At 40.4% G+C, this 13,609-nt stretch overlaps 1 protein-coding gene across 4 annotated transcripts in view; it reads right to left on the reverse strand.

Annotated features, from left to right (window-relative positions):
- Window positions 1-4,082: 4,082 nt before the first annotated feature.
- Window positions 4,083-13,609, reverse strand: part of PLPPR1 (phospholipid phosphatase related 1) — a 318,711-nt gene continuing 309,184 nt past the window's right edge. For all 4 annotated transcript variants that reach the window (XM_027615766.2, XM_027615765.2, XM_027615767.2 and 1 more), the window contains 2 exons: window positions 10,624-10,755; window positions 4,083-5,304 (listed from right to left, as the gene is read on the reverse strand). In XM_027615766.2, the coding sequence (XP_027471567.1) occupies window positions 5,272-5,304; window positions 10,624-10,755 (165 nt within the window). In that variant the 3' untranslated portion in view covers window positions 4,083-5,271. The remainder of the gene's footprint in view (window positions 5,305-10,623; window positions 10,756-13,609) is intronic.

Here is a 13,609-nt window from a genome sequence, read left to right on the forward strand (position 1 = left end):
TTGCATATCCCTATTGCCAGATTATGCCATGGACTATTAGTGTTCTCTTTACTACTTGAAATAGAGTCATTAGCATCTTTGAATCTAATCAGAATAAAGAGCCAATTCGAGAAACCCCAAAACCCATGCAGAAAACTCATCCTTAAAATTATGTTTCTTTACAAATAATGCAACATATGTTAAGAAAAAAGAAAAAGAAGAAGATAGCAGGAGGGGAAGAATGAAGGGGAGTAAGTCGGAGGGGGAGACGAACCATGAGAGACGATGGACTCTGAAAAACAAACTGAGGGTTCTAGAGGGGAGGGGGTGGGGGGATGGGTTAGCCTGGTGATGGGTATTAAAGAGGGCACGTTCTGCGTGGACCACTGGGTGTTATGCGTAAACAATGAATCATGGAACACTACATCAAAAACTAATGATGTATGGTGATTAACATAACAATAAAAAATTTTAAAAAATTATATTTCTTTAGAATGTTCTCAGGACCAAAATCTGTATTAGAGAAACAGAACCAACATAATGTATATAAAGAAATTTATTATGAGGAATTGGCTCATACAATTATGGAGGCTGAGAAGTCCTAAGATCTGCAATCAGCAAACTGGAAACTCAAGAGAGCTGATGGTGTAATCCTAACCTGAGTCTGAAAGGCCTGAGCACCACGAGAGCCAATAATAGTGTAAGTTCTAGTCTGAAAGCTAACAGGCTTGAGATCCAAGAAGAACTGATGTTTCAATATGAATCTGAAGGCAGGAAAAGACCAATGTCTTAGTTCACAAAGTCAGGTGAGAGAAGTTCCCTCTCACTTGAGGGAAGATTAGCCTTTTGGTTCCATTCAGCTTTCCGTTGATTTGATGAAGGCCACCTACCCTAGGGAGGGCAATTTTCTTTACTTAGTCTACTGATTCAAATGTTCATGTCATCCAAAAACTCCCTCATAGACATATCCAGAATAACGTTTGATCAAATGTCTGGGCACCCTGTAGTTTAGTCAAGTTGGCACATAAAATTAACTATCACAGCATAGGTAGTCCCTAAATCATTTCCATTTTGTAGATGAGTATACTAAGCCTTGGAGAGGTTAACTTATCTCAGGTCACACAAGTAGAGATGACTTTATAATACAGATGAATTTACAGTCTTCCTTTAAAACTCATGTAGCTATTCTTGACAACTAGACTTGACACCTGACAACAGTAGCTACACAAGTTGCTGTAGCTCGGGATGAAACAATTCAATCCTTTCTTACCTGTTATATTATAGCTTCCACTATAATTGAGGTCAGATGTGGTAAGGGTCCTTATAATTCTTCAGTTTGATTAGCTCAACACACAGTGGTAAAGATAGACTTTCTCTTGGTCCAGAGACACAGGGCCCAGAATATTTTAATTGAGATTACTATACACACAGCAAGGAAGAGCAGACCAAGCAGAGGTGTGTTCTGGCCTCAGTAAGAAAGGTTCAGTGAATGTTGTCCAGCATTGCCCTGAATGAGAAAAACTGGGACAAAGAAGAAAACCCACTAATAGAAAAAAATCTAGTTCAGTCAACTATAGAAAAAAATAATCTTGGCCATCAGGGTACGGCTATGTGCAAAGTAAGCCCATCTCTTTTTTTTAAAGAGACTGTCTTTAAGGAAAAGAGCTTCACATTCACCTCATTCTTCACTCTGCGCATAGGTTTACTTGGTTTCATGGGAAGGCTCTAGATTGTAACCTTTTATGGATGCTGACACACACAGGATAGCAAAATGCACAAGCCCGGCTGAGGACAGAGGCACCAGCCTCGAGTGGTATAAACGTTGCTTTCCCAGGCAGAGGTCATTTCTAATTTTAGAATTGTGTGTGCAGTTAACTGGGCTCCACAGGGGTCAATGGGCTGGAGAGTAGAGTATCAATATGTCAGTTGATCCTGGGATATCCATGAATGTGTTAATTGATCCTGGGACATCTGGATCAAGAACTAGAGTGCAAGCCAGGGGCTTGGTGCTCACTACACAGTTCTCATGGTAGTCAGTACAGAGGATGACAGTAAATGGCAGACTAGTTCTAGTTCTAGTACACATCTTGAATTGGGCAGGGCAGGCTTAGTATAACAGCCTTACTGCAACCCTACTCCTTAAAACAAACTAGGGCAATCTGGTATTTCACGTGCCCGTCTCTAAGATATTTAGTACCCTTGAGAGTGTAGCTGTATAAAATAAGGAAATCAAGCCAATATTTTGAAACAAAAAGGCTCCTCCTGGCTCTTCTCCTCTTTAAATCATCCCATTTTACCCACTCCTTCTCTTTCGGAGTGTGGTATCATGCCTGTTTGCATTCTCTGATTCAGAAGAACAGCATACAGCCCTTCTATCACAGCTTGACAGGGAGATCTTTAGAATTTGCCAGAAGAGGCAGCCACACATTCATGAGTGCCTTTCCTCATCCTTATCATTCCTTTATCTAAATATACTTATCATTCAACTATCTGCAGGCTCCATTCAAATTCTCTTTATTTCCAAATGAGTCATTGTCTCCTTTAGCCAAATTAGGAGGATGTTTGGAATCCATCTATTTGGCAAATTTTAGTTATTTGCTCTGTGAAGTTGTTCAGGTCAACAGGCTTCCTTAGCCTTTCTTTTGTTCTTTCCCTCTTCCCTCTCACAGGGCGTCAGACTTCACAGGCTCCTCTGGGCTTTCCTTAAAAAGAGGAAATCTCATTACAGGATTCATTCTGAGGCTAGAGTGACCACCCATCCTATTTAGACAGAGGGCTTTGTCTTTGGTAGAAGGCCCACGTGGAGAAGTCCCTAGCCCTAAGAAATAAATCTCAAAGGACAGGCTTGAAAGATCAACTTGAGGTCTGTGAAGTGACTTGGGGCTAACTAGGGGCAATACTAAGGTTGCCATAGCATAATGCAAGGAATCAAACTAGCTCAGTGGTCCCAGGGATGCTAGCCCAGAGATGCCTCTTATTTCCAAGCGTCACAGTGTGGTGTCCTCTGAGCTTGACTCAGTCATGTACACATACCCCCCAAGCCTAAGACTAGGAAACTAGAGTCTGTGGCTAGAGCTCTTGTAACACTTGAGAGGTCCTTCCAGATGGAAACCAGAAAGGAAAGTAGAAGGATAACACTCACTCAGAAGTCAACTTATGTTCTTGGAAATACCATCTGGTAGTCACACATTTAAATGGCCTCTCACTGTGATGAGAAACGGGTAATGTAAAATCAATAAAGCCTGCCAGCATTTTTCAGAATGTCTTACCATGAACAAGAAAATAAAATCAAGTCCTCACTGCTGTTATTAAAAAAAAAAAATCCTAAAATCTGTTTAGAAAATGAATCACTCAGAAATTGGGCAACATTATGCTTAGGTAGCTTATACAAAGTGGAGAGCTCCAAGCCTGCAAATTATTCCTTCTAATGAGCAGAATTCATCTTTCTCATTATGTGCTTTTCTTACAGACACCATCCCCTGAACTACCTAAGCAAGTAGATCAGGTTGAAAAACCTTTGAAAAGACGCAGCCTTGGTTCAAAGGCATCTTCTATGATGGCATCAGGAAGACCGGGATTCTAATACCAGTGCTGACAGGTAGAGCACCGCGCTGGGGTTGTCCTGGCTTCCCTGGGCTGCCTCAAGGACAACCAGATTATGTCCGTGAAGACATGTGGCATGGCATCTGGGATGAACAGAGCTTTCAGTACTCTTTCCTTCCTTGCCTGCCTACCCAACTTCATCAGCCAGACAGCACTCAGAAGATGTATGTGAAGGTGTGTGCATAGAAACGTAAATAACTTCAGGCCAGAATGAGATGAGAAATCAGGCAAAGTTTTATTTATCAGAGGTAAGTTTTGTTCCTAAAAATGACTAACTTTTTATTGACAACTCAATATGGGCAGGCTGAAAACCAAGGTAGCTTGTTAGGCATCCAGACTGTGTTTCCAAGTGTCCTAACAATTTCAAGAATTTTTAAATTTTGCCTACACACACCCACACCCCCTCCTCACACTCACTCACTCACTCACTCACATACTCCCCCATGAAAGGACCTACCAGTCATGCCTCTAGAAGGACTTATCTCAGCAGGCATGGAACTAAAAAGTATAAACATTTATTGAGTTCACTTCATTGTGACTCTTCAAATACCTTTGCCTGGTGGATGAAGCTTAAAACAAACGACATGAGCCAGAATACATTTTGTGATAATTTTTTTTCTTCTCTTTAGAAAAAAAAAAATATGTACAAAACAAAGCTAAGAAGAGCCAACATGGAAGGTGTCAAGAAAACATTCTGATAGGTACAGACAAGGGAGCTCCTTCTCTCAAAGGAGTTACACGTTAGTTATTACCATGCTAGAAACATGAGATGCAGTTAAAATTCTAGAACAATTAAAAGCCACAAAGTCAAGCTATTGCTCTGGGGCTCTAGGTTGGAGATGCTCTGATACCGTTTCCATAAAATAATACTGTGCAAAGTGTAAAATATTCATTTTCATATAAAGTCCATACAATATGATATATAAAACTGCTGAGTTGACAGGGGAGACTGGTACAGGTTGCTTTTTGGAAAGAAGTCTGCAGTGTCATCTGCCAGCCCAAGGACATGATTCCAGAAAGACCTTGAGTTTCTGAGATGGGAGAAGCCATTATTGAAGAGAGAACCATATAGCCCCAACACCCCTCAAATCCAAGAGTCTCTGCCACTTGTTTATGTAAGTAAGTGACTTCATTAATAGATTAACTTAGAATACAAAACAGGTTAAGAGACAAGGACACAAAGTTCTTTTTGAAAGGAATATTTCTTTCTGCACAATTGATTTTGAGATTTACCATTAACCAACATTGCCCTCCCTGCAACTCAAAAGTTAACTTTCATTAAAATTCAAAAGTTCTGGAGGAGGCAGCAAGTATGGTAATAAAGGGTTAAAGTGAATTGTTATATTCATTTTATTTCTGTGCCTATAAAACTGAGAAAAGGTTTGTGTACAAATATCACAAAACAACGTCAATCATTGAATCAATGTGGTTCTTCAATGCACACTGGAACAAGAAGAAAATTTTATTGGTTTAAAATTCTGGCATAAATATATTAAAGCTGACCAAAAAAAAAAAAAAAAAAATCAGGGCAAGCTACATCACTTCCTCATACAAAAAATGTACAAAACATTAGCCTCTAACTAGATAAACATAATACTTGTCTTCACAGTTTGACATCAAGTAACTGTGTGTCTTGAAGTATCGAATTGGAGGGTGATAAAAAAAACAGCTTGTGACACCTCAGTTGTCTCAGGTGACTTCGGTCATGGAGGCAGAGTGATTCTGCAAAGACAAGCAAATGCAGTCTCAGAGTTGGGCTGACTGACTCACGCACACACTCAGGCTGTGCCCCTGCGCTCTTGTCTCCTGGCTTTGCACACGCTGTTCCCTCTTCCTGAAATGCTCTTCCAAGGTCCCTCAAATTGTCACCTCCTCTATTACCTCTTCCCCGATATATTTTTTTAAAGTTTTATTTATTTATTTAAGTAATCTCTACACCCTGTGTGGGACTGGAACTCACAATGCCGAAATCAAGAGTCGCACGCTCTACCGACTGAGCCAGCTGGGTGCCCCAAAAACTTCCCTGATTTTTCAACCAAAATAAAACAATTTCTTCAACTAAACTTGGTCTCTATAGAATTGTCTTATATTATACTTACTCAACCATATTCTAATAGAGACATTTAAGGATCTCAAAGTAACTTTAGCTGCATCCCACAGTTTTAATGTAGTGTTTTAACATCAAACGGTTCTAATTTTTGAAATATTTCTGTATGAATTATTCTTTGAGTCATGAGCTATATAGAAATGAGTTTAATATTTTCAAATGTATAGGGTTTTTTTTTTTTTTAGGTGTAGGTATGTTTGAATTTTTTTTCTAGAGAATGGAATCTGTGTGATATAGATACTGTATACTTTCTTGAGACTTCTCTGTGGTTTATTTTCATGTTTCATGTGTTTGGAGGGTTATATATAATGCACATTAGATCAACCTTACTAATCATCTATATCTTCACTGTATTTTGTTTGCTTATTAATTAGAAATGTGTTACAATCTGTACTATGATTGTAGCTTTGTCCCTTTTCCTTGTAATTCTATCAATTTTTGCAGATACAGCTTGTTTATACAACCCCTACCCCTTGTTTATATAACATATATACAGGACCCCCCTTTTGCAGACCCAACATTTCCTCTTTTGTTTGAACTTAAAACCCCCAGTCTACGGGGATGAGAAATAGAAGAAACTGTGGCATTAGATCTGGTTGATTACTATGGGTTTCTTGATTCCTGTTTGTTTTTAGGACACTAGAGACTTATAGTACATTCCTGAGAGCTCAACTATACATTTTAGAAATGCAGTATTTTATTTTTCAAGGTACTTTTATGTGCCATATTTGTGAGAACTAGAGCTTGATGCATTTCTTGACATAGTGTGAAAAATAACTTTTCTTTTTGTGTTTTCACTTTTATAATATGCTTCCTTTTTGAAAAAAACTTCTGTGGTCAATACTTTGGTCAGTTACATGTTTATAAGATTCCATTTGAGACTAAATGGTAAAGATAAAGTAATTCAACAGCCGAAGGTAACTAAATGGGTGACTTTGGGTAGATCTCTTTAACTTTCCCGGTCTTTTTTTCTATTTTAATACAAAGTCTATAGTATCACTAGTTTCAAATCAAGGCGGGGGGGGGGGGCATTAGAATTCCTCTGGGAATATTTTCTTAAATATAAATACTCTTTTACCTCAGAATTGGTGAATTAGAACCTCTTGGAGTAAGGTTCCAGGCATCTGGGTGTCAACATAAATTGGATTCTTTTTCTGCTAAAGAAACAAAATGTCTCCCCCTCCCCAAATCTGGAGACACTGAGAAACTTTATACCAACCCAAATAGGTTAATATAACAGTTTCCTCTCTAACTTCATTTCTTTGTTAATATAAACTATGTTTGACAGGCACACAATTGCTCAACACTAAGGGTGACTGACTGCTTGGGTGCAGAACACGGATAATTCCACGCTCGTCTTTTTAGGATCACAGTCACTCTGTGGGTTCCTGGAATGGGGTCTCTGTGAGATCACATTCACTCAATAGGACCATAAAATCATGCTTTGGAAATGTGACCATTTTTGGTTTGTTGGATTCTATAATTACGTACTTTTTGGTTTTTCTTCAGTACCTGGGAAAGATTTTAGAAAATGTACCTTGTCTCAATCAACTATGCTAAGGGGAATCACAGAAGACAAATATTCAAACCCGAGTTGATGTTTTAGAGAGGAAGAAAAAGCGCTGGAGCTCTGGGGGCTCCATGTGGACAAAGGGAAAGAAAGAAGGTTCTTGGGAGGAAGGAAAGGAGGGTGACCAGGTCCCCTCCCCATCCAGTCTTCTCCTTGAGGTATCTTGAACAGTGGGATGGATTTCGCATGTATGAATGCATGCCCTGAAGAAAGGTTCATACTTTCTCTCAGTTCCTCAAAATTCTTCTTCCTGGGAAGATGGTTCAATCCCAGAAATTACAAAAGAGCCATCCTCTAACAGAAAGCACAGGTGTTGGGTTTGCACAGAGAGTTCCTGCCCCCAGGTGAAAACATAGGGCATATTTATTTTGGAAAATCGGTAGCTCAGTTCAAACACGCTATCCCCTACTGCATTTTTCCTCTGAACGCTAAGAGATGCAGATTTCCAAATGGAATTTTCCTTGAATGTCATACCAGGCTGTGTGGTATAGTACATTCAGTAGGGCCTTTAGACTTAGATGGGCCTGTTTTTAATTTTGACTTGGTGACCTTGGGCATGTTTCTTAAATTCTTTGTGCTTTACTTACTTCATCTACAAAACAGAATCAACAATACCAACTGCAGAATTGTTGTGAGGAATCAATGTGATCGCTTGCAATAAATGCTAATTTTCTTTTCTGGGCCAATAAATAAAGAGTATAATCATCCTAACTACACGTGGAAACATGATACTAAAAGTAGGTGCTTTGTTACTTGAGCCTTCTACAGTTGGTGTGGAAGGCATCACTTGAGAAGTAAACTCTCTATCCAGCTTCCTGTAGCTTTACTTTGACCAGCCTGCTGAAGTCCTGCTGTTTCTTATTAATTTCTATTTTCTTTGGAGATTCAGATAGTGATTGCGGTCTGATTTTAGGTTCTTGGTTTTGTCTAAAGTGTTTAGTTCAGGTTTTGGTTCTGGCTTGCCTCTATCCATCAAACATTTGTTTCACACCTAGTGAATGCCAGGAAGTATGGAGAGTAAATAAGACATGGTTCATAGTGTTCAGATCCTCAAAGATCTCCAAGTTCTTGGGAGGGAGGGGCAGATATGAAGGGACACTATTGGCATCCATTGGGCAGGACAATCACACAAAGGGTTGTGCATTCAGAAAAGACCTCATTGTAACCAGATGGGGTGAGAGACATGGAAATGAAGATACATGGACAGATTTGAAAGAAGTTAACTACTGCCGATAGTGAATAATAATATATATTTTGAAGGAATCTTTTATCTGTCTTATGGAAGATCAGTTTTTGAAACTCTGGCACTTCATTTTTCAATGTGTGGAATCCCCCAAAATATGGCCTAGATGTCTCTGTGACCTGGATGGTCAACTATTAATTGTTCTGAGGGAGAAGACAGAAGTCTGGAGGAGGTTTCCAACCGAGCATAGTGCTTGAGCAGTGTTGGGCAGAAACCTGGGGTTGAAAGGGGGTGTCCTTAAACCAGGACGTTCAGGGCAAAGTAGTCAGCATTTACAAGAACACAGACACTGCCATGTTTGTGGAACTCAGTAAATATTTGTTTGCTTTTAAAACTCACCTTTGTCTTCAGTTGCTTCACCTCAAAAGTAGAGGGAACCACTCTGATCTTATCAGGAATAGTAACATAAATAGATAGGGAAGACCAGAGAGACTGTCTCACGGTTTCATGACAAGGGATCCCGGTTGAGCCACTTTATCATTCAACCTGTATCAACAGGCTGTGTGTCCATAAACCAGTAATACATTTTTCAGTATGTTCTTTCTCATTAAACCAAGTCAAAATTTTCACCTTAATACAGGTTAAGGGAAAACAAACAAAATACTTGGCAGCTGGTTTAATGTAGAGCCCTAGTTTTCCCAAGGTAGGAAAAGCTTTATTGTTTTGTTTTTCTTTCCTTTTTTTTTTAAAGATTTTATTTATTTATTTGACAGAGAGAGAGACACAGCGAGAGAAGGAGCACGAGCAGAGGGAGTGGGAGAGGGAGAAGCAGGCTTCCCGCTGAGCAGGGAGCCCGACGCGGGGCTCGATCCCAGGACCCCGGGACCACGACCTGAGCCGAAGGCAGACGCCCAATGACTGAGCCACCCAGGCGCCCTGTTTTTCTTGTTAATAAAATTAGAAAGACTTCATTAAACGTGAAAAGAAACAGGACTAGGGCAGTTCCTCTCGGAGAGATGTCTGATAGCTAATAATCTTTAAATAGGGAAAAACACTGTTTTGTATTCTCATGATATGAAGTACATGGTAATTCCAGTGGAAAGTGATTTGCTTTTCCATCGTACTATCTACAAAAATGGTTTTGTAAGAATATAAATATAAAGGAGATTTCAAGATAAATTATTACAGACAAACATTTTTGCAAAGTGGCTTGCCAGTGAAAACCCTGTTTTGTTATTGGTTATCCCCGTTCCCTGTCTGCCTCAAGAACCACTCAACTCAGCTCTCCCACTGGCAAAAGCTATGTGGCCTCGAGCAAGTTAATTGAGCCCTGCTATTTTCAGATTCCTATTTTTTTATCTGTGAAACGGGAATTCTCCTACCAATTTAAAAGGTGTTTGCTCAAATAAGGATATATTTGTGAAGCACCTAGCAACCACCCCAGGCAAAAATAAGTGCTGGAAACCATCTTTAAGTCTACCTTCAGGTGGCAAGTCTCCATGGCTTTTCCTGTCTTCTCAGACAACACATTTTTTTTTCTTCATTGGTATGCACAAAGCACTTTGTGGACCTCTGATTCAGCATGCCCTACTATGATTACTCATTTATATCCACCTGCCTGATTATCTGTGAGTTCTTTGAGGACAAGGACTAGGTGGCTAATTATTTTCTGTTATCTGACATGAAACGAGGCCCTGATGTAAATAAGAGACCAGTGAGTAGGGTTGCATTGAATTTTTTGATTGTAGTCATCAAAATAGATCCCAAAGGACACTTAGTCATCACCTGTCAAAAGTGCTTCTAGTCGACATCTATCATTGAATGTAATAAAACTTTTTCCAAATACTGTCCTGGTTAATAAATCAAATTGGCTTCTCACATAATTGGTCCAAATTTCATAAGTGTGGTATTATGTAGTAGGTCAAGTTGTCTTAAAGCAGCTGGGGTTTCAGTTAGACATTACTAAGGACTTCCTGAGGATTCATGATTGCCAAGCCCCAGAATAAATACAGGACTAATTGAGAGAAGCTTGAAGTTCTTGAAGCCTTTACATCAGATTTTTTTTAGTGCTGAATGGATTCAGTGGTATCCTGCTCCCAGTAGAGGAATTGATAAGTTTACTTCCCAAGCTAACAGGCCTTGAGCCTGTGGGTTTGTTTTGCTAAAACCACTTTACTATACCTGTGCACTTAAGGTTTCCAGAGGACTTTCTATCCTTGGGAAAGCCATGAGGGGTACTCCACGGGGATCCTCGGGTTTGGGTTTGGAAGGAGATCCTTGTGTTCCTTTAAAGTTATGGACCACACACATTCCCTGCAGGATGAGGGGAAAAAACACTGGGGTCAGACTGCAGCCATCAATGCCTAGCCATCTCGGAGGGTGGCAGGCCTTTCCCCTAGAGTGTCATTACCATCGTGACCTTTTCCCTTTGAGCCAGTGGGTAGAGACCACGCAAAGACCTTGGGCACGGTCTAGGTGTTTGCTGAGCACCTCTAAAGGCTGACGAAGCATCTGACTGATCACCACGTGGCCAGTGATAATCAACCCACCCCACTGAGCCTGTTTCCCCACCCGTAAAATGGAAATAACAACACCTCTCTCACAGATTTGTAGTGATTAAAAGACACAATGAATGTAAACCACCTCATAATAACAGGTAACATTTACTGAGGGCCACTCTGTGGCTGGCATTGTCCTGAGAATTTTACCTTCCTGCATAGAACCACTCAACAATCTTACAAGGGAGGAACTATTATCATCTCCAACTTAGATAAGGAGGCACGGTGAAGTTAGATCACTTGCCTAAGGTCACACAGAGATTTTTAACTCCGTAGCCCCTAGATCGTACCACCATGCTCTCCTGCCTCTTAAGTGCCAGACTCATAGCAAATAATCAGTGTGAGCTAGTCTTTACCTCCTGCCCAAGATGCCCATCCTTAATTTATATGACTACTGTTTGCTTGAGATTAAATAATTCAGTGGCATTTTTCTTCTATTGCTTCCATTAAAATACTCTCCCTCTAAATTACTACTCACTTTTCTTTATTTCCTACTGAGGCCCCCTTCATAACTGTGTCTGCCTTGACCATCTTCTCTGCTTCTTTTGCCTTCACAGAGTATCTGTCTCTTTCCACGCTCTCTCTTCCCTTGTTCAGCATCTTTGTTTCTATATTCAGTATCTTTTTTCTAAAGGAATTTTAATTTTTTTAAAGATTTTATTTATTTATTTGACAGAGAGAGAGAGAGAGAGCGAGAGCAGGAACACAAGCAGGGAGAGTGGGAGAGGGAAAAGCAGGCTCCCTGCCAAGCAGGGAGCTATGCCAGGACCCTGAGACCGTGACCTGAGCCTAAGGCTGACGCTTAATCAACTGAGCCACCCTGGCGCCCAGTATCTTTGAATCTTTCCTGTCACTCTTCAAACACTGGAACATTTATATAAATGTTCTCTACTTGGCTTTCTTTCAGTCTCCAGCTCTGCTTAAACCACCTCCATTAAAGAAATGGGGGAAGTGGGAGGTGTAGGAGCTCTGGAGATGGGAAGACCCAGGTCAGATCTATGGCTTATTGGTTGGACGGCCATCAGGCAAGTTACTTATTTTTGAGCCTAACTTTCTTCATCGAGAAAATGAGGATAAGAATATGGCAGGGTTTGTCCCAGGAGCGCATGATTTGGTAGATATAAAGGGTAGGGCATGTAGTGATTGTTCAGTTAATGGTCCTCTCCCCTCCATTTCATTTTCATCAGAAACACAAAACAAGAATGCACATATGCTGCAAGTATTCTCCTGCTCTGACTCCTCTCTCCCTGTCTCCTCTCCAAGTCTCCACTTTGGAGGGCTTCCAGTCTCTTCCCCAAGACCCATTTCCAAGCTCAGTGTGAGTGCATGTGAGGTGTGTACATGGGCACACGCAGATAACAGCAGGAGACCGTGGGGTCTGTCTCCTGCCAGAGCCATTCAGTAGCAGTTCTGGCTCTTACATAAAGACCATTTGTGGAAAACAAATTTTGACATTGGCCATCAACTGGGAAGCTAGTAACAAAGCAAACAGTAATTGAGCAGTAAGGAAACAGGGCTGCAAGTTACTGAGAAAACAGAAGTTTAATACGAAAGCAGAATTTGTAGGTGGGTCCTTAGAAAATGCAAAGGTTTTCACAGATTCCATCCCATAAAAACCCATGCAGTAGCTTGGGACAGTGAGCACCCCTCTTTCTCTCTAGCTGGGGAAGCTTGCTCCAGGACTGAGGGACAGCAGAGCTGTTTGGCTTTTGAGCCCAAGCCTTCATTTTTGAACTGCTGATCTGTCTTTGAAAACCCTCTCTTCTCCTGAAGCCTCCAGTACTCCTTCCCTCTTTTAGAAAGCAGTCAGGGGGAAATATCCTGTAGGGGGTAGCAACAGCTCAGGATCATTCTCAGCACCGTTTTTCCTGCAGCTTCATACAGACAATTTGCATTAAAGTCCTCCATCTTTTGCTTTAGAAAGTAAGCCTGGATCCATTAAAAATAATTTTGAATTAAAACGGAGCTTCCTAATCTACACTGAGAGATCAGTGTTCTGAGTAAATGTGAGCATTTTCTGTATCTCAGCAGGTAAAAAAGTTGGAAAACTCAGAGTTAGAGGTTGGGAGAGGCATATGTGTATTTTGTACGTTGGGAAGGGCAAGGAGGAGGGATTGCACAAGGAAGAATTAGGTCATGGGAACATGAAATCCATCTAAGTGTGATGCCAATCTTAATGGGGGCTTTGGACCAGAGTAGGCTAAATCTTAAAAAAAGGGGGGGGGGAATATAGACTCTATGAGTCCATTCATATGAAATCCTAGAAAAGGCAAACTCATACAGCGTGATGGAGTGATGGAAAGATCAGTGGTTGCTTGGGAATGAGGGGAAGGAAGAGAGAGAAGGATGTATCTGTATGTCAAAATTGATCAAATTGTACACTTCATGTGCCATTTATGATCTGCCTAGCATACTTCAATAAAACTATAAAAAGAAAAAAAAAATTAGCCTCTTCACTTCCAATCCAACTCAAGATGAAAAGATTTCCTAGTTGAGCAGGTGGCAAAGCCCCCATCTCTTTGAAGAACTAAAATCATCAGAAATGTCAAGATATGGAGAAAACTATATTAACTAAAACTTTTCTCCAGAAAGATTATTATATGTGGTTG

The sequence above is a fragment of the Zalophus californianus genome, chromosome 13 (genome assembly GCF_009762305.2).
Source record: "Zalophus californianus isolate mZalCal1 chromosome 13, mZalCal1.pri.v2, whole genome shotgun sequence".
Classification (NCBI taxonomy): Eukaryota; Metazoa; Chordata; class Mammalia; order Carnivora; family Otariidae; genus Zalophus; species Zalophus californianus.